This window comes from Zootoca vivipara, chromosome 2 (assembly GCF_965207765.1).
Source record: "Zootoca vivipara chromosome 2, rZooViv2.hap1.1, whole genome shotgun sequence".
Taxonomy (NCBI): domain Eukaryota; kingdom Metazoa; phylum Chordata; class Lepidosauria; order Squamata; family Lacertidae; genus Zootoca; species Zootoca vivipara.
The window spans coordinates 18,856,764-18,878,197 of NC_142584.1; the positions used below are offsets into that span (position 1 = coordinate 18,856,764).

The 21,434-nt window shown below is 49.7% G+C and overlaps 1 protein-coding gene across 9 annotated transcripts in view; it reads left to right on the forward strand.

Moving 5' to 3' along the window:
* The window catches only part of KMT2D (lysine methyltransferase 2D), a 100,900-nt gene extending 81,120 nt beyond the window's left edge, over positions 1–19,780 (forward strand). For all 9 annotated transcript variants that reach the window (XM_035103907.3, XM_035103908.3, XM_088661397.1 and 6 more), the window contains 10 exons: positions 949–1,076; positions 3,431–3,566; positions 3,689–3,813; positions 5,438–6,590; positions 7,895–8,031; positions 8,857–8,987; positions 9,971–10,256; positions 11,655–11,728; positions 13,604–13,712; positions 16,453–19,780. In XM_035103907.3, the coding sequence (XP_034959798.3) occupies positions 949–1,076; positions 3,431–3,566; positions 3,689–3,813; positions 5,438–6,590; positions 7,895–8,031; positions 8,857–8,987; positions 9,971–10,256; positions 11,655–11,728; positions 13,604–13,712; positions 16,453–16,545 (2,372 nt within the window). In that variant the 3' untranslated portion in view covers positions 16,546–19,780. The remainder of the gene's footprint in view (positions 1–948; positions 1,077–3,430; positions 3,567–3,688; positions 3,814–5,437; positions 6,591–7,894; positions 8,032–8,856; positions 8,988–9,970; positions 10,257–11,654; positions 11,729–13,603; positions 13,713–16,452) is intronic.
* Positions 19,781–21,434: the final 1,654 nt, after the last annotated feature.

Here is a 21,434-nt window from a genome sequence, read left to right on the forward strand (position 1 = left end):
CATAATTTTAGGTCAGGGAGAAGGAACCTGAGAGCCACATTCCTTTTGGGCAGCCTTACGGGGGCCGGGTGCAGAAGTTGGGCAGAGCAACGGGTGTAACGTGGTACAACAGACCCGAGTCCAGGCAGGGAAATAAGGAACACTATCCCACTGCAAGGGCACTCTGCAGCCAGGCAAAAGAGGATGGAGACGGGTCGCAGAAAAATGTGTTCTGCCCTCAGGCCCGAGATTCCCCACCCCTGCTTTTTAGGGGTTGGACTACATGACCCCTGAGGTCCCTTCTAACTCTACAATTCTATAATAATAATAATAATTTATTATTATTCATACCCCGCCCATCTGGCTGGGTTTCCCTAGACACTCTGGGCCACTCTAGGATTCTAGGCTCAGAAGTAGCTCTTCTCAGGTATTGTTGGCAACAGGCATCTTGATTCTAAGAGGCAAGCAGGGTCTGGTTTGAGTGCTGAGTGGCCCTGTCCTTTCTAAGGTGATTTTAAAAAAGGTAAAGTACCCCTGACAGTTAAGTCCAGTTGCAAACGACTCTGGGGTTGCAGCACTCATCTCGCTTTACTGGCCAAGGGAGCCAACGTTTGTCCACAGACAGCTTCCGGGTCATGTGGCCAGCATGACTAAGCCGCTTCTGGCGAACCAGAGCAGCGCACGGAAACGCCGTTTACCATCCTGCCGGAGCAGTACCTACTTATCTACTTGCATTGGTGTGCTTTCGAACTGCTTGGTTGGCAGGAGCAGGGACCAAGTAACGGGATCTCACCCCGTCGCAGGGATTCGAACCGCCGACCTTCCGATCGGCAAGCCCAAGAGGCTCAGTGGTTTAGACCCACAGCACCACCCGTGTCCCCTCCTAAGGTGATACAAAGTGCTGATGATGCATTTGTGTGTCTGTGTTTGACTCTTGCCCTTGTCTCCCCCTTGCCTCCCGCTTCTCAGCTTTCCCAGATGCCAAGCCTTTCGGGAGCTTGGAACAAGCGGGAAAGGGGACTCCAGGCACGTCCTGGGAGAAAGCCAAGGGCAGCGAGGTCTCTGTCATGCTCACTGTCTCTGCAGCTGCCGCCAAGGTAGGGAGCCAGCACAGAAAAGCCCCCGACCCAAGGGCCGGGCTTCACAGTTGTTTCCGGGGCAATAAATATTCTGACGTGGTGGTGCCTTTTACCACGTCTGTTTCACGTAGAGCAGGGCTAATGTCTGGATGGGAGGTGGAGTTTTGAAATTTTCGTGCGCAGGCAAACCTAGCCAGACATTTAATTTTATTAGGTGTACTGCTGGTTTTTATCGATAACGTTGATAATTTGGGGTTTTTTTATGTGCTGAATGTCTCGTGCTGCTACTTTTAAAATGAATATTTAATGTGAATGGCTTGGAGATTCTTTTAATTAGGCAGCAAATCTTGCGAAATAAAAATAAATTTCTGGAGGGCTACTGGATAAGTTGTTTGGACGCAAAGGCAGAGCTGGGATAAACCATTTTGCTTGGTTTCCCAGCAGTCACAGCCAAGCAGTAAATTTCTCCCCAGTTTTCAACACTGGCGGTGAATTCGCACACGTTACCTGGCGACTGCAGCATGTGTGTGCGCGCGCCAGCAGTCCCCACCAGATCGCATGCAAGAGATCTGCAACTTTCCTTCTTGCATCCCCCTCACACAATACACTGATACACAATTCAGGTATTCAGCTGTGAGTCGCTGAGGAGAGAACGAGTGATACACAAGCAGTGTGAGACTTACAGTCAGAAGCAAAACATAAACTGCATTGTGATAAACCATTGGTCTGTCTAGCTCAGCATTGTCGACACCAGTGTTTCCAAAACTTGGCCCTCCCGCTGTTTTTGGACTACAACTCCCATCATCCCTGACCACTGGTCCCGGTAGCTAGGGGTGATGGGAGTTGTAGTCCAAAAACAGCTGAAGAGCTGGCAGTCAGCGCGAAAACAAAAACAAAACTATGTCGTGAAAAATCCCTGAAACGAGATATTGATAAAGTGAATAATACTAAAACTCAGCTAATGATTGCTCAAAGAAACATAATAGGTTTAAATGTCCCAAAAGAAACTTTGATATAGAAAAGACATGAATTTCTCAAAATAACCTCTAAGTAAACCTTGACGAGGTGCCGGCTGGCTAAGTGACTCGTTTCACTGGAAAATCTCTTATCTGTTTCCTCAGAAGGAAAGTGTTTAGGGGTTGAGGTTTCCTTATACAGTGGAACCTCATTTAAAAACACCTCGGTTTACAAATTTTCGGTTCACAGATGCTGCGGACCCATCTGGAACGGATTAATTCTCTTTCCATTATTTTCAATGGGAAAGTTCGCTTCAGTTTATGAATGCTTCAGTTTATGAACAGACTTCCGGAACCAATTGTGTTCATAAACCGAGGTACCACTGTAATCAAAAACTAAACAGGAGCTGTAAACTCTGAAAAGAATTGAAAATTACATAGCAGTCAGGGATAAACTTCCCCAAGATCAGACTATAGTTGTTTAAACTAAAGGTTAGCTAACCTATGGGACAATTCAACTAATGAATATCATTGTTCTTAGGAAAACATTAAGTAAAGGGCTTAAAGCAGTGTTTCTCAACCTTTTTTGGGCCACGGCACACTTGTTCTATGAAAAAAAATCCCGCGGCACACCAACTCTGTGCCGCCCTATATTTAGTTTAGTTTGGAGGGGAGACGTAATCATTACACACACGGGTGCAAAAAGTGCATGGTGTAAAAGTTGGAGTTTAATGGCAAAAGACTGTTGAGGGGTTCCTTTGCGGGTCTGTTCTGCATTATGTCCTTGGCGGAGCCACTCGCCGCCTTCTCCCCGTGCGCGCAGCCCCGGCAGCGGAGTTTCTGCAGCGGAAGGGAACAAACGACGGACCGACCTCCAATCGGTCCCTGTCTGTGTGGGCTGGGGCTTCTTGGTGAGGCTCCCTTTTGAGGCTCCCACATGCGGCTCCGGAGCCGCGGGTTGCCGACCCCTGGGCTAGCAAGAAGAGCACCTCACCTTCTGCAGGACTCCTTGCCGAAGAGGCCGCTCACTCACTCCCGCGCCAACCAAAAAACTCCCGGGCGCCGCCAGCAAGAGGGGCGAGAGCGAGACAAACAGCCGCGGTGGTGGCTGTTGAGAGCTGCGCTCGCCCCGCCCCTGCCGTGACCCGGCCGGCTTCCTTTCCGGCGGGTCAGCGCCCCTAATGGCGGCCGCCAGTCACGTGACAGGGCAGCAAATCGCCCTTCTCGTCGCCAGCGTCTCCCGGCACACCAACCAGCGTCCCGTGGCACAGTACTGTGCCGCGGAACAGCGGTTGAGAAACGCTGGCTTAAAGTACAAAATGTGGCTTGTGGGTAGGTGACCTTACCCCCCCCCCAAAGGTTACGGGCAGCTTAGCTGCCCTCCGCTCCTTCCTGACTCTTCCCATGTTCCCCCAGAACCTGAACGGTGTCATGGTGGCCGTGGCAGAGCTGTTGACCATGAAGATCCCCAGTTCTTACGAAGTGCTGTTTCCGGACAGCCCCATGCGAGCTGCTGCCAGCGAGCCCAGAAAGGTCGATGCTGACGCACAGGGTAAGTAGCCAAACTTGGGGAGGTCCTGGACGTATACGTGCATTCGAGGTTTCTCTGCCCCTGGCTGTAAGTCCCCGTTTAAGAAGTCCCCCCCCTCTCTCCCCGCTCCCCTTTTCCCTTAGGCAAAGAGAAGCCAGCGGCTCCCAAGGGCCCCGAAGGAGGGCCAGAATGGCTGAAGCAGTTCGATGCAATGCTCCCTGGCTACAGTCTCAAGAACGAGCTGGACATCTTGACGCTGCTCAAACAGGTGGGAAAGGGTCGGGGGTGGGAGCTTTCCCAGAATGCTTTTCTCCCTATCCACTTGGCAGGTTCATAGCATAAAACCGCAATACAAAACCACAAAATACATTACCGAAACAGAAACAACCCAATAACCCTGTTCTTGCTCAAGGGGATTAGCTGGAGGTCTTGGCACAACACTCCTTCCACTGTCATTTCTCCTCAGCTTCGCCTCCCTCCTTCTAAATTCTGTCTCATTCTGCATTTTGCCAATACCATCTCTCTCTCTCTCTCTCTCTCTCTCTCTCTCTCTCTCTCTCTCTAATCTTCCTTTGCTTTGGAAAGGTGTAGTAACTGGGCCCTTGATTCCTACCGGCCCAAGTACCCCATAGGCGCCTTGGAAAGTAGAAGAGAAAGAAATTGGGGTGGAGGGGTGGGAGAAGAGGACTACTTCAGAGAATAGACACACATTTCCCCCCCATCTCAAACACCAGGACTTAAGGGCTGGAAGGATGGACTTGTGGAATGAGGACCATTCTGATCCACCACCTCAACTTGCCGTTCAAAAACACCCAGTTTCTAGCAATCCATAATTGCAGAGATGCGCCTGATTTAAAGTGCTAACACTATTCCCCGTGTGAGCGTACACCCCTCCCTCCCCAAGCTGCACTTGCATTTTCCCTAATGAACCGCCTGTGGCTGATCCACTCCCCCCAGCTCTGTAGAAAAGGAGGAAGCAACAGATGCACTGTTGATCAGCTGTTGGCGAACCGGCACAGGTTTTAATAATGGAGCTGCACCTGTACGGCATCCGCAAAGCGTGCAGCTGTGGCCGTGCCTCTAGTGCCAAGCTGTATGGGCAATCTATCCGGAAGATAAATTGTATTTCGAGGAGTTAGTGATCTGACATGGTTGCCCTTCCTGCCAATGTTCTTTTCCCATCCCTGCCTCTTGTTAAGTCTTTGATGTCCTAATCAGCTGAGAGGAAGTGCTGGGTACCTTCTTTGATGTTGGGCATTGTTTTGAGAAAGTGAGGCATTGGGAGGGGGGTGGCTAATGAATAATCTGCACGTAGCCGGTTGGGCAAGCCACACAGTCTAGCTATCTATAAATCGGATGGTTGTGGGCAGAGTTTTAGAGAGAAGATCATGGACTGATGGGCCGCGGGGCCATGCAAACTGAGGCTACCTGGGGGAGTCACTTCGCCACCTCTTGAGGGCTTCCAAGTGGTAGATCGAAGTGCTTGCTTGGTGTGTATATATTGCTTGCTGCTTAGAATAAGATCTTCAATCTTCTCATTCACTTGTGTTTGGTATTACAGTCATACCTTGGTTTTCGAACAGCCTAGCTCTTGAATGTTTTGGCTCCCGAATAATCGAAACCCGGGAGTGAGTGTTCTGGTTTTCAAACGTTCTTTTGGAAGCCGAACGTCCGGTAGGGCTTCCGCAGCTTCCAATTGGCTGTAGCAGCTTCTTGCAGCCAATTGGAAGCCACGCTTTGGTTTTCGAACATTTTAGAAGTCAGTTCGACTTCCAAGGTACGACTGTGCTTCTGAATCTCATTTTAAAAGAACCACCTTGCATTTGGCATGGCACAGGTTTGCAGCCTGAGACCACCGCCTCTCAAAATGCTTTTTCCTTTCTCTCTTCCAGGAGAGTCCCACTCCAGAAAAGGCCGCCCAGCACTGCTACATCAACAACGTTGCCAACCTGGATGTGCGGCAGCTGCTGACCCTTCCCGAGGAGCCCTCTCCGCCCCTCTCCCCGTTTGCGCCCTCCCCACCCAGCCCCCCCAGGGTCCCCGAGCCGGTCCCCGAGCCCGAAGCGCCGCCCTTGCCCGCTCCTTCCCCTCCGCCGCCCCTGCCCTCCTCCCCCAAGGAGGAAGCCCCCCAGTCCCCGCCCAAAGCCAAGCCCCGCTCGCGGCCCCTGGAAGACGGCGAGGAGAACAAGCCGCGCCTGAAGAAGTGGAAGGGGGTGCGCTGGAAACGGCTGCGCTTCCTCATCACCATCCAGAAGGGCGGCGCCAAGCGGGACGGGGAGCGGGAGATCGCGGATTTCGTCGAGCGCCTGGCCGCCACCCTGCGCCCCGACAAAGTGCCGCGGGACTTGCGGAAGTGCTGCTTCTGCCACGAGGAGGGCGACGGTGCCACTGATGGGCCGGCGCGCCTGCTCAACTTGGACCTGGACCTTTGGGTGCACCTCAACTGCGCCCTGTGGTCCACGGAGGTGTACGAGACCCAGGGCGGGGCGCTCATCAATGTGGAGGTGGCGCTGCACCGGGGCCTGCTCACCAAGTGCACCCTCTGCCAGAAGACGGGCGCCACCAACAGCTGCAACCGCATCCGCTGCCCCAACGTCTACCACTTCGCCTGCGCCATCCGGGCCAAGTGCATGTTCTTCAAGGACAAGACCATGCTGTGCCCCATGCACAAGCTCAAGGGCCCCTGCGACCAGGAGCTGAGCACCTTCACCGTCTTCCGGCGCGTCTACATCGAGCGCGACGAGGTCAAGCAGATCGCCAGCATTATCCAGCGAGGCGAGCGCCTCCACATGTTCCGGGTGGGGGGCCTCGTCTTCCACGCCATCGGCCAGCTGCTGCCCCACCAGATGGCCGACTTCCACAGCGTCACGGCGCTCTACCCGGTGGGCTACGAGGCCACCCGCATCTACTGGAGCCTGCGCACCAACAACCGGCGCTGCTGCTACCGCTGCACCATCTGCGAGAACAACGGCCGGCCGGAATTTGTGGTGCAAGTCATGGAGCAGGGCTTGGAGGACTTGGTCTTCACAGACTCCTCGCCGCAAGGTAGGGGTCTGCTCAGTCTTCTTGCTGTTGAGAGCAACCGCCAGGTCCGTTTCTCCGGAAAGAGAGCTAGAATTCTGGATGCCGGGCTGAACTGAGCTTCCGGTGCGCCAGGGATGCAGTTCCTCTGCCCAGAAATGCGATGCGCAAATGGTGCTGGCTTTGAGTCCGTCAACCTCCTCGCAATGCATCTGGCCTGCTTTGTCAAGCTTCAGGGTTTAGAAACTAGGGAGCAGTTCATTGTGTAAATAACTACAGGTAGGATAGTGGGCAGAAGGAAGCAGAGCAGCATGGCCTGTCTACAAAGACTGCCATCTCCAAATTTTAATTTTTGAGGACACGCAGCATCCAGCAGGGTCCAAATGCCTACTTTCTTGTTACATTCAAGGTGAAAAAGCATGTTCAGAAATAAGCTTTTTTCTCCCCCAGTCTGCATCCTGTGTCTCATAAATCCATAGCACGTGACACACAGGCTGTGTCTTAAATAATTTTTGCCAAAACTCCAAAATCAAGACAGTCAAACCTAAAACACAACAGACTTTTAAAATACCAACATTTTACAGCCAGAACCTTCACGTTGGCCAGAGAGGGTGTTGCGCAGCTATAGACTCTCACAGCCTGAAATGTAGCGAGGTGGTAATTGCCCCTCCTCACCCCAAATGCCACTGTCCTGCAGCACTGTAACTTATTGTCACGGTGCTGTCAGGCATTAGAGCTTTATTGTCAGAAGCACCAGGTTAGGAAAAAGCATGTCCATCAGCCCTGCATCTCTCAGGTATCCTAAGTGTGCACCCAATAAGGCAGTTGCCACAACAGAGATGCCCCGCCGCAGACCTCGGCTTATGTATCTTCCCCACCTGAGCTGTGCACAAGCAGGCAGAGACTATGCCTGCGTGTAACCCGTTTCTGCTCCTCCCTCTTCAGTCCTCTTCTGGTACTGGGAGCCAGAGAGGTTCTCCCCTAGATCAACGATTCCTTCTTCCATCAACCACCCTTCTCCCAATGCCCACTCATCAGTGCCCAGCCAGTCCCTGACACCTGCCCATGATTTCATAAAAGAAACCACTGTCAGCCGAGTGTCCAGGAACTCAGGCTGCCGGCAAACATGAAACAGTTACCAGATGTTGCCATGTATTCTGCATTTTGCATAGTTTCTTGAAGTCACTTGGAAGTTCAAGGGTTAGATGTCTCCAGTAAGGCAAGACGTTTTGATAAGTTTGTAGCCCGGGTTGCCCGCAAACCAGATAGGTGCCCGTCTTCTCGGGCAGGTTTTTAATTTACCCTTCTTTGCTCTTCCCTGGTTACAGCGGTATGGAACCGAATCATCGAACCGGTGGCCTCGATGCGCAAGGAAGCGGACATGCTGCGGCTCTTCCCCGAATATCTCAAGGGAGAAGAGCTCTTTGGCTTGACGGTGCACGCTGTGCTGCGAATCGCAGAGTCTGTATGTATCAAACACAAGGAACCGGAACCCTGGTGTTTTGGTGGCGGTGGTGGTAGTAATGGGTGGGGAAGGGGCTTCCCATGAGTTGGGTTCCAGGGGGGTGGGGGAGGTTGAAGCCATAGAACTGCTGGGCAGCACCTGGTATTAGATCAGCTCTGGTATTAGATGTGCCAACCTTGCTGTACAGCAGGGTCTCCCAAACTTGGGTCTCCAACTGCTTTTGGACTACAATTCCCATCATCCCTACCTAGCAAGACCAGTCGTCAGGGATGATGAGAATTGTCCAACAACAACTGGAGACCCAAGTTTGGGAAACACTGCTATAGAGTCTCTTTTATACATATATATAACCCAGAGGTCAGCAACCTCCGGCCCATGGGCCGGATACGGCCCACAGAGGCCATTTATCTGGCCCATGGGCTGCCCGTGAACCGAGCGGTGCTGGAAATGGTGCCTGCGCAGACGCCGGAAATCGCTTCTGCACGGGTGCGATTTCCGGCCTCTGCGCAGCCACAGAAGCGATTTCTGGCACTGCGGACATGCACATGCGCCATTTCCGGCGTCGCACTGCACCCGTCCGGCCCACGGACGACAACCGTGGGAACGATCCGGCCCATGGCCAGATAACCTTGCCGACACCTGATATACCCAATTGAATTTCTTCATGTAATGTGAATGGGTTTGCACCAGGAACCCCTGAAGCGGGTTTGGGTTTGGGTTTTCTTTCGGGGTGGGGTGGACTGGGCTGTGTCAGCACCGTGTTTCGGGTGCTGAAGGTGTGCCTGTAACATGAGGATGTGAGAAACGGGTCCCTTTTCTTCCCAGCTGCCTGGTGTGGAGAGCTGCCAGAACTACATGTTCCGCTATGGGCGCCACCCACTCATGGAGCTTCCACTCATGATCAACCCCACTGGCTGCGCCCGGTCGGAGCCAAAAATCCTCACGCACTACAAACGGTGAGCATAACGGACCCCAGACATCACTTGCTGGGCGGGCAACACAGGCCTCTCCTGAGACAGCAGCACAAAGCTAAAGAAATTTATTACTTCTTTATTGGATTTATATAGCGACCTATACCCAGAGGTCTTAGGGCGGTTCACAGAATAAAATCAAAATATAAAACCACAAAATACAGAATCAAAATAAAAGCAACAACCCAATAATACCCCTCCCACAATGAAAACCACATTTTAAAAGGGCAAAGGATGTCAATTGGATCAACCAAAGGCCTGGTTAAAAAAGAACGTTTTCGCCTGGCGCCTAAAGGTGTATAATGCAGGCACCAGGCGGACTTTTCTGGGGAGAGCATGCCACAGATGGGGGGTTGCACTGCAGAGAAGGCCCGTCCTTGTGTCGCCACCCTCCGGACATCTCAAGGAGGAGGCACATAAAGAAGGGCCTCGGAAGATGATCTCAGGGTTGGGATATGTTCCATATGAAAAGAGGCGGTCCTTGAGGTATTGTGGTCCTGAGCCATTTAAGGCTTTATAGGTCAATACCAGCACTTTGAATTGGGCCCGGAAACTAATCGATAGCCAGTGCAGTCGGACCAGTACCGGTGCGATATGCTCATACCGTCTTGCTCCGGTGAGCAACCTAGCCGCTGAATTCTGCACTAGCTGAAGTTTCCAAACTGTCTTCAGAGGCAGCCCTACGTATAACACATTGCAGTAATCTAACCCTGAGGCTACCAGAGCATAGACAACAGTAGTTAGGCTATCCCTGTCCAGATAGGGGCGTAGCTGGGCCACCAGCCAAAGCTGATGGAAGGCACTCCGGGCCACTGAGGCCACCTGAGCCTCGAGCGATAGCAAAGGATTCCCGACATCCAGTTAAAAACGGATGGGGTGATGTGAAAGGCCTCGGATTTAAGACTTTGGGAAGCTGCTTGCTTCCTTTTCCAGCGGGTTTGACGTTCTTTTCTTCTTCCCTTTCGAAGGCCCCACACTCTGAACAGCACCAGCATGTCCAAGGCCTACCAGAGCACGTTCACGGGCGAAACCAACACGCCGTACAGCAAGCAGTTTGTGCACTCCAAGTCCTCCCAGTACCGCCGCCTCAAGACGGAATGGAAGAACAACGTGTATCTGGCCCGCTCCCGCATCCAAGGGCTCGGGCTCTACGCTGCCAAGGATATAGAGAAGCACACGATGGTCATTGAGTACATTGGAACCATCATCCGCAACGAGGTGGCCAACCGGCGGGAGAAGATCTACGAGGAGCAGGTGGGGGGAAGAAGCGAGACCTTGGGTGGAGAGAGATGCGGGCGGAAACGTCCCAACCTCCTAGCTAGTGGCTAAAGGTTCTTGCCTTGGGGGGACTGGAAGAGAGACTGAGGCTTAAATGCCCTTCTGGTTTGCTCCAGAGCTGTGCTCCTTGACTGTAGCAAGGAATTGGGAATCATAGAACTGTATAGAGTTGGAAATGATCCCAAAGTGTCGTCTAGTCATCTAGGGAAGGGCTTTATGTGGGTGGATTGTGTGTATCCAGGGAATAGCAGCCCTGGGTGGCGCTGTGGTCAAAACCACTGAGCCTCTTGGGTTTGCCGATCGGAAGGTTGGTGGTTCGAATCCCCAGAAAAGGGTAAGCTCGCGTTGCTTTGTCCCAGCTCCTGCCAACCTAGCAGTTCAAAAGCATGCCAATGCGAGTAGAGAAATAGGTACCACTGTGGCGGGAAGGTAAACAGCGTTTCCGTGCGCTCTGGCTTCCATCACGATGTGCTGTTGCGCCAGAAGCAGTTTAGTCCTGCTGGCCACATGATCTGGAAAGCTGTCTGTTGTCTGTGGACAAACGCCATTTCCCTTGGCCTGAAAGCGAGATGAGCACCGCAGCTCCATAGTCGCCTTTGACTGGACTTAATCATCCAGGGGTCCTTTACCTTTTACCTATCAGGGAATACTGGACTGAGATGTGAGTTTCTCCATTTGTTCAATGGGGGAAGGTAGCATCTATAAGCTCAAGTCTTATTTCAGGTCTTCATTGCTTCTACTCACCAGTTTTACTTCTGTCTTCTTTCCATATTCATTGGCTTTTTTAAAAAAAAACTTTGAAAAATTATTCTTTAAGTTTCATATTTCTTAACTTTCTCCTGAAGTATGTATTCTAATACATTCTTTGAGACAACAGTGATGTTGAGGAACTTTGAATACCAGTGGGTAACTGAAGTTCAGGACTTCTTCACCTTAGCCTTTGAGGTACAGATAGGGCCAGTTCGTATTTGGAATTCGCAATTATCAAATCCCTCAAGCATCCCTAGTTCCAGCTTACCTTACAGGATCGTTCTGAAGGTGCACAAGGCAGAGAATTTGCTGATTTAGCCTCCTCTTCCATTGCTTTTTTTTGTTTTGTATTTCCCCACATCACAGTGCTACAGTTAGACATGGCAAATTTGTCTCTTCAGTGCAGCTCTGAAATGTACAGGAGCACTATCATGGCCTAGGATGACACACACACACACACACATACTCTTGACATACTGAAATACTGAGTACAACAGCAAGCTAAAACAAGCTAAAATAAACCATTAGCTTGTACCCAGCTGAGAGCAAAGGCATGAAGCACTGGTTTCTGAACACACAACATAATGTCTCTCTCTCTCTCTTTCCATTTCCCCTGTTTTCCAGAACCGAGGGATCTACATGTTCCGTATCAACAATGAGCACGTCATCGATGCCACACTGACAGGTGGCCCTGCCAGGTGAGTGAAGCTATGCCATGGCAGTTCATTGCATCCAAAGCCAAAGCTCTTGTTAGCCCATCACAGACTTTGATGTTCAGGGTGGGTTGATTTTTAATTGGCAGAAGGAAAGCTTCGTTTTGTTGTTGCTTTTTTAAACGGCAGTGGTCTAAGTCGTACCGCAATTCATAGCACTCTCTGAATAAACATGTATCGTTATTAGCTGTCAAAGCAAAATACACTCATTGGCAACCAAACAGAAGCTTTTCCCCAGATGGGATACCTGGGCCCTCCAATTCCCATCGAATTTATCTAATAGTCGGAGGGTGCTGGCAGGTGTGGTTCAGCAACATTTAGAGAGGCCAAATAGTTACAGACATCAATTGGATTTTGTTTAAAACAAGATCATTTCAAAGGGAAGGGTGGGCAGTGCAGTCCAATACTCTGCTGGCCGGGGGAAAGGCAGGAGGGCAGCTCAGTCGTAGCTTCTTGTAGCCTTTTTTTCCCCTCCCACCCTTTCCCATTGACTTCAGTGGCACAGGTTTTACTACACTAGCTCCCCTAGAATCGCTCCAGGCACTTGACTGGGATAGCTCAGTCGATAAGAGCATGAGACTCTTAACTTCAGGGTTGTGGGTTCGAGCCCCTCGTTGGGCAGAAGGATTCCTGCATTACTAGATGACCCTTATGGTCCCTTCTACAATTCTATGAATCTGTGGGATAGCTCCAGGCACAATCTGAAGGGCATTTCAGGAAAACGGAAGGGGTTTATGATCCTGGAGATCTGCAGCCTCCAAAATGCCCCCTTCCCAACTCCGCTGCTGGTGGGACAGTTTTCTGCTGTCCTGGGGAGGCCTCTGGGGCCAACTTCCTTCTCCATAGCATCCTTTTGTCCCTCAGAGCCGAGCAGAACACTGTTCCCTCAGCAGATCTTAAAGAAACAGCACCCCGCCAACTTGTTATCACTGAGTTCTGTCAGGACCTGATGATTGATAAGGTAGTTTGGAAAATTGTGGAACTTGGGAGACAGCAGGCAGGCTAAGAGGGGAGGCAAACCGCCACAGTATAGGAGAGGAGCCTTGAATGATGGTCATGGGTGCTGTGGGCAACACTCACCTCTGCCCCTCTTTCCTCCCCTCCCTCCTCTGATGCCCTCTTGTATCTCTGCCTCCCAACTCCCAAAGGCTTGCACAGCTGTTGGTTGCAGCAGCCCTGGCTACAAGCTCCGCAGGCAAATCGTGCCTCCGGGGTTGGCCAGGGGGTGCTGGTTGCCAGGAACTGAGGCAGCCTCAGAGAGCAAGCAAGCAAGCAGGCACGGGAGCCCAGCCAGCCAGTCCACCAGCCCTTGCTGTTGGGATTGGACAGACAAGTCGCTCGCCATTGTGGGGCAGTGTAAGGAGGCACCTGTCTTTGGGATGGGGGGCGGGATAGCAGCCCAGAGACCAGGGGTGGTGGCGGCGGCAGCAGCAGCTGACCAGAGGAATCCCTAGAAGAGGAGGCTGAAAGAACACTCCACAAGGGTTTTTGAAAAAGGGTTAAGAGGCTGCTAGTTCTGCAAGCAGGGCTTAACACAACTGGGCTTCTGAGCCCCACAGGGGTGCTGCATGAAAGAATGTAGTTGATCAAGGGAGCCGTGGACTCAAAAAGGTTGTAGGGTATTTTTCAGCCAGGGCTGCAGCTTCCCAGCCCTCCTTTCACCTAATGAATCCTGAGTTCTCTCAACGATTAAGAATAGAATTGTGCTGTCGTCGTCCTGGCCAGCTCAGCTCCCCCAAATTCCAGGTGAAAAGTTGGGTTCCTAAAGGGCCTAAGCCTGTGATGATGGCAAAGGGTGCTGTGCGGGGAGGGTCCAGGTGAATGATGCCTATCTCCCCCTCTTCTGCTGCCCCCACTCAGGTACATCAATCACTCCTGCGCACCCAACTGTGTGGCTGAGGTTGTGACTTTTGACAAGGAGGACAAGATCATAATCATCTCGAGTCGCCGGATACCTAAGGGAGAGGAGGTGAGAATTGAATAGTGGTGGGTTGGGGAAGGGGTGGTGGTGGAGCATGGCCCAGTGTAGGCGAAGAAAATACCTGTGGGGAAACCCGATCTGCGCCCATGCTTTGGTCTTTGGAGCGTTCGTCGAGTCCATGTGCTATTAGATGCTTCCACCATGGGACTTGCCGTGGTGTGCCCAGGGATCTCCCAGCTAAGCAGTGACCCAAAACTGCTTAATGTCACCATGCACCCTCAGACCAAGCCTTGGAGACCTGGGGAACTTGCCTAAACTCCTTCTGGGTTAATGCATAGAAAGCATTGACCGCGCACACTAGCACACCTTCCTTGAGCTTGAAAAGAGGGGGCAAGAGCCAGCAAGCAGTTTGGATGGCCTCTCCTTCAATGCCTGTGTGTACCGCCTTCCTTTTACATTTTACATGCCTCCTTGTTTAGTCTTGGGTTATGTAGCTGTTACACCTCCCTGCCGTGGTGGTCGTGGGATACTGTGCTACAGCAGCAGCAGCAGCTAGGCAAGAGCCCGCTAGCTTTATCTCACAGGCTAAGAGAGTAGTCCGTAGGTCTCGCCATAGAAACATAGGCTCATCCTTGTATTTTCTAATCTGTGCCAGCATTGGACTGATTCTGGTGCACTGTCTTTGACAAGTGTGTGCATCATGAGCTACAAAAGGCCAAATCCTGCTGCTGTAGGCTAGTGAGCGTGCACAAGCCTGAGGAATTAGTACAGTCCGGTGAATAGTGTGTTAGACTATGAATTCAAGCCTCTATTCAACTTTGCATTGGTGCCGTATCTGTAAGATGAGAATTGTATACAGTGGTACCTCTACTTACGAATTTAATGCGTTCTGAACGCACATTTGTAAGTCGGGAAAAATTGTAAGTCGAATCCCATAGGAATGCATTGGGAGAAAAAAATTGTAAGTAGAAAAAATCCTATCTAAACCGCATCCAAGATGGCGGACGGCGCTCCGTTCGTAAGTAGAAACATTCGTAAGTAGAGTCATTCATAAGTAGAGGTACGACTGAACCTCGTTCACACGGTGCTTTTTGTGTGGAAGAGTACATGTCCCCAACTGTTCTGGTTGGGTGAAGGAATGCGGAGATAGCCTAAAGTGCCCATGGCTGGAAATGTTCCTGTTAGGTTGACAGAAGCAGCCTGAGCAATTGGGTAGGGCAGTGGTTCCCAACAGGTGGTCCGGGGACCCCCAGGGGTCCGCGAGCTATGCCAGAGGGGTCCGCAAGATGCTATTAGAATAAAAAATATATTAAATATATTTCGTATGATAACAGATTTTTGTTTTGGCTGCTTCCTGCATGAGCAGAGTCTAGCGCAAAACTAGAATTAGATAGAAGCAGTAGTCCTGCTGTATGCTGTTAGGTGGCGCTTTACAAACACTACTGTTTTGCAAAGAGGCAACGTGCGCATTCTAGTAACGCTCACCTCCCCAAGATGCTTTGCACGCGTCGGCTTCATTCGTGCGCTACTGCGCAGGTACCCTGTCTTCTCCATTCCCCTCCCTCCTCCCTGGCGCGCGCTGCCTCTTTGCAAAACAGTAGTGTTTGTAAACAAAGCGTTGTTTTTTGTGGAAGCTACAGTTCGCGTAGTTAAAAATGGACCGTTGGTTAAAAAGTGGTTCGTTAAAATGACAAAGGCCTACAGATGAAGAGGAAGAACTGTAAAAAACATATAAATATAAAATATAAAAAGACTCTTAATTTGGCTCTCACTTTTTAATTTTAGGATTAGGAATTAATGGGGGTCCTTGTCACAATAGCGGCTCAATGAGGGGTCCTCGAGAAAATTTTGTTGGGAACCCCTGGGGTAGGGCATGAACACCCCCCGTTCTTTAATGTTGAGCGAGGGATTACATCTCAGTGATAGGCCCCATGCTTTACATAGAGAAGGTTCAATCTCTGGCATCTCCAGTTACAAAAGCATCATCAGGTGATGGAAAGGCAATTTCCTGGAGAGCCACGGCCTGTCTTAATAGTACCATACTGGACAGATGATGCTGGTGCAGAATACAGAGCCACGTTGCTCACTGGGACAAGACAGTTTGAGCATATCACACTGATCCTGGCCAATTACACTGGCTTGCCAATTAGCTTCAGGACCCAATTCAAAGTGCAGGTTTTGACCTGTAAAGGACCACAATACCTCAAGGACAGCCTCTTTCCATATAAACCATCCCAGACTCTCTGTTCATCACCTGAGGCCCTTCTTCATGTGCCGCCTCCACGAGGTCTGGAGGGTGGCAACACGAGAAAGGGCCTTTTCTGTAGTGGCTCCCCGTTCGTGTAATGCTCTCCCCAGGCAAAAACATTCCTCTTGAACCAGACCTTGGGCTGATCAATATCCAGCCTTTTAAATGTATCGGGGGGTGGGCGGGTATTGTTTTGTTGTTTTGGTTTAATTATTCACTCCTTGTTTTGGTTTATTTTTTTTAATCTTTTATTTTATTCCGTGAACCGCCCTGGGATGAAGGGTGGAAAATAAATTGAAAAAATAATAGGAATAAGTTCCACGTTAATTAAGGCGTAGAAGTAGTATGAGAAGGAAGGAGAGTCTAAACTCCACTTCCTCCCTTTATTGCTGCCATATTGGTGAGGCGATAAAGCAATGTTGAGATTTTGTTCAACTCTAGTCGCTTGTTGGCCATCGCGAGAATGAATCAAATGGATGGCGGTGGTAAGGTGCCTTAAGGATTAATCCTCGGTTCTCTTCCGATGTCGTCCTCCCTCAGCTGACCTACGACTACCAGTTTGATTTCGAAGACGATCAGCACAAAATCCCGTGCCATTGTGGAGCCTGGAACTGCAGGAAATGGATGAACTAAACCCCAAGGAGGCTCTCCGGACAAGGCAAATGGGGACACCCCCCCGACTGCTCGGCACAAGAGGCTCTGCACAGAGGGGAGGTGCTGCTGCTATACCAGCTCTCCCAGCCCTCCTGCCACGCAGGGAAATCACCTGGGGAGAGGGTGCAAAAAGAGGCATGTTTGGAAGCCACCGCCCCAACATGCTGGTGGGGCAGCTGCGGCCCAAGGGGTGCCACTGCTTGCCAGTCTTGGCTATGGTATTACCATCGAGCTGGCTGGTTTCGGCTGCCAGCCTCAGCGGCCTCCTCTTCCAGACAAAAGTGACCTGCTTCTCCACAGCAGAAAGGAACAGCCACTAAGCAGCCCCATCCGGGGCAGGGAACTGACAAACTGGCAACTCAGGGTTTTCTTTTAGTTTTTCCTTTCCTTTTTTCTAAAAAATAATAATAAATAAATTCTTTTGAGGCCGAAATGGGGAGCCCTTCCGCCCCTGTGCACCTGTAAATAACGGGCTTTGGAAATATACTATACTGGGAGGAGACTGGGGCATTCTTTCTAGCAGAGCTGGGGGAAAGCAGGGCTGCGGCATGGCAATTGGATCCCTGGGAAAGAATTTGTAATTCCCTCCCCCACCCCCTTGTGTGTGTGTGTTTCTTTAAGGAATTTTGGTGTGCGAGAGGTTTCTTCTTCTTCTTTTTTAAGTCTACTATCTATTGCTTGCTAATCTACCAAGGTAAAACAAGAGGCTTCAAAGAGACTCATTAGCTTGACAATCCACCTTCCAGAGCCCACTCCCCCCCCCCAAGCTCCGGATTTTGTATACATTTAGTTGGATTTGAAGAGGAGGGGGGGGAGTGAAAGAGTGTGTGTGTGTGTGTGTGTGTGTGTGTGTGTAAATAACGTGCTTTTTTGGAGAGAGAGAGAGAAAAGTACTTTTTTCCAGCGGAAAGCAGGTATCGGCTTGCGGAAGCTGGAAACAGGCCCTTCCTCTGCCCCACCCTGCCCATCCTCCATGCGGGAGGAGCATTCGCACTTGAACCTACCTCATTTGAAGTGTTAGACTTTGCTATTTTTTTGTTTTCTAATGTGAGCCCCTCGCTGTGCCAGCCCTTCAGCTTTTTGAGCCCTCTTCCCTAAATACGGAGAGCCACAGCTCCCCTGGCAGACATGGGAATGCGTTTCCAGGAGGAGGTGGGAAGCAATTTTTTATCTGGGTGGGGTCGTTCCTCTTTCCCCCTCTTCTTCCCCCCACCAAAAAAAGAAGAAAAAAAAAAGAACCCTCAAACCAAAAACAGTACCCAGTCGCCTAAAAAAAACCTTCTGGACTGAATTTCCCGCCCCTACAACCAAGAAGGGGGCAGGTGACACCACAAGGCTTTGAATGTGCCAACGTGATGGAGAACGCAGTCTCCCGGTCCGGCAGATGCCAATCTCCGCACATCTCTCCAGTAGAGCCCCAACCCATTTTGCCGATGAGCAGGGTGGGGTGGTGAGTGCTTGACGAGAGAGCCGATGGCTAAGGGGGCCCAGCTCTGATAATTTGGGGTTTGGGGAAGAGTTGGCTCCTGGCCAAACCCGTTGCCCTCAAGAACCCCAGTTCCCACTTGTTTCCCATGATCAACTTGCTGCTCTGAAGACTCTCTTATGTGTGTGCTTGTGTGCGTGTGAGAGAGAGAGATGTTGGCACATTGCAGAGTTTGGGATTATTTATCTATTTATATATATTGTGTATATATTTGAACTAGCATGGGGAAGAATGCTCTGGCTGCAGGGTTTTTCCTCGACTGCCGGGTGGGTTTCCACAGGCCACCCCCCCCCTTTCCCATCCACTGGGCAGGAAGGAACAAGAGGGGAGAACATGTTTATGGACAGAACTTAGGGTGGGAAGGGGAACCTGTAAAGAGCCCGTTTTTTATGCTTTCTCTGTGTGTACATAGATGACTATTTTTCCTTTTCCTTTTTTTTTTAAGAAGAAAAAAAATCAATTTATAACCAGTATCTTGAGAGCCATCTGCCTAGCGCCATCTTCCCCCCAACGTAGGGAGATTCTGTATTAATAGAAGGCAAAATATGGGCATTATACAGGGGAGACACAGACAGACAGACAGACAGACAGACAGACACACACACACACACACACACACACACACACACACAGACAAAACACCCCCCCCCAAAAGAGAGAAACCCACACACAGGGTCTCCCTGCTGTTGAAATCACTTTGCAAGACAGCTGTACCCTTGAACCTAAGTTGATATTGTGGGGAGGGGGTGAGAGTTGCAGGGTCTTTACTGATAAAGCTCTCTCGACTTAACTTTGTACAGTTGAGGCCTTTTAACGCACAATTGCACCATTTCCCCTCTCCCCCCCCCCCAAAAAAAACACTATAACACACCTCTCTATCTCCAAATGCCTGTAAGAGTGGCATTGTTTGATTAACCGAGGCCACCTCTCATATTCTCTCGCCTGATCCAACAGACAAGGCGGAGAGAGAACGTGGCAATAAGACTTTAACTTTCATAGCGGGGGCAAGGTGGGGCACGTAAAATCAGGGTTTGTGTGTAAGAATATCTTTTTTTGAACTTGTTGGCAAGGTGAGAACCATGTTCTTGAGTGAAAAAGCTGCTTCTGCTAACCGTTCAAAGCTATGACGGTTAAAAACAGTGGGGGGTGGGGTAGGGAAATTTCAAATATTAAAAGTAGTAATTAAAATTGTATATAAGATGGCATTTGTGTAGAGAAGGGGGGGAGTTTTTATCAGTAACAAAACCACTGGACATTGTTTGCAAATAAAGGTTTGAGTTAAAGCCAGTATACATTTTTTTTGTCTCTTTGGATTTGTTTTGTGTGTCATTTCCATTAATTTGGAAGGCTGTAAAGATGTAAAAAAAATAAATTTTAAAAATTGCTACAAAGGTTTAAAAGCTTGAGAGAGATTTTAAAAAAATGATAAAGTGACTGAATATAATAGATTGTCAAGATTTTTTTGGATGACGGTTAAGAGTTTAAGATAATCCTGTAGATTTTAGCTGATGAAGAAAGACTATACAGTTTTTAATTTTTATATAAACTATAACCCGGTCTTGAAGCTAAAACTTTTTTAAAGTTCTCTGCCTGTATAATCGCATTTGACGCCTTGTCCCATACTTCTGTTTACAGTTGCACATATTATATATATTAAGTTTTAACCCTTTTATGAACCCAAAATAATCACTTTTTTAAAAAATAAAGTGTGGACTTTGTGAGGAATTATATTTTGTGTTTTGGGGTTTCATTACTTTGTGTGCGTGATTTCTGTGTAGCAAAGTTGTCCGTGATGAGAATAAAGGGCGTTGAAAACAAAACATACTCCTTTTAAAAAATAAATAAAAGCAAACACGAAAGCACCCTTGTACGTGGCATGTTTTCTACCAGGTGGTAGCTTTGAAATGTTTCTAATTTACAATCAAAGTTCCACAGAACTGGTTCCCAGTTTTGCTTCTCTCGAAGGTTTTTTAAAGGAAGAAATAAAACACTAAAATGCATTTAAAGTCATTGGGTCTTGGTTTAAATTGGACTGTGCGTGTATGTGATGGAGTGACATTCTCATGTCAGTCAGTTGCCAGGATGTACCAAGTCCACATTCTCAGTGGATGGGTAAGAGATCCCATCTCGGTGAGTCCAACCATAAGAGTCCTTCTACACATGTGATATCTATGCTTGTGTGTGTGCCCGTGTCCCCTCTCCCCATGCCTTTTTGTTGCCATTAATCTTGTCACAGGTGTGGCTCAAGGTATTTTGGGGAGTGGGAACCATCTTAAAAGCAAGATTTGTTAATGTATTATTGATATTGCCTATCCTCCAAAATCCTTCCTATGTTGGCCTCCAGGAACTAAAACCAACATCTGGGCCGCTGTACGACCACAGCATTGTTTGAATATTGGCTGAAGGATATATGAAAACATGTAAACTTTTGGAGTTACTAAAAACTAAACTAGGGCTGATTTGACTATGAGGAAGGTAGGTGTGTGTGTGTGTGTAAAGAATTAGCATTGCTGCAACTATATGGTGTGCATATTCCAGCTGCAGCCTTCTGGGTAGCAGAAAATAAGCAGCTTGGTGCAGTTTCACCAGCCACACAATACTCCCCATTCTTCACAAGAAAAATATAGCAAGGCAGAGCCATTAATGCAATGATTTTGTCCTCACTTGGAAGGAGATGGAATCTATACAGTAGTTCATCGGGGTCAGCAACCTTTTTCAGCCGTGGGCCAGTCCACCGTCCCTCAGACCATGTGGTGGGCCGGACTATATTCTGGAGAGAAAAAATGAGCAAATTCCTATGCCCCACAAATAACCCAGAGATGCATTTTAAATAAAAGCTGACATTCGACTCATGTTAAAACACCAGGCAGGCCCCACAAATAACCCAGACATGCATTTTAAATAAAAGGGCACATTCTACTCCTGTAAAAACACGCTGATTCCCGGACCACCCGCGGGCTGGACTAAGAAGGCGATTGGGCGGCATCTGGCCCTCAGGCCTTAGGTTGCCTACCCCTGGTCCATCCCAGCACTAGCATCTGTCCACTGCTGGGGGAAGGATGCTTTTAGAAATTAAATGCAAGTTGTTAACAAGCTCCCTTTTCAGATGTTAACATTCACTACCATGTACCGTGTACACCAGGCACCGGCAACCCCATGGGCAGGATACAGCCCATGGAGGCCGTTTATCCGGTCCACGGGCCGCCTGTGAAACAAGCCGCCCCTGCGCGCTGCGGTAAAGTGGTGCGGCGGCTTGCCGAGCGGCGCCAGAAATAGCGTCTACGCAGCCGCAGAAGCGATTCCTGGCGCTGCAGACATTTTGGAAATGGGCAGCCAGCACCCGAAATCGCTTCTGCACAGCCGCGGACATGTGCAGAAGCCA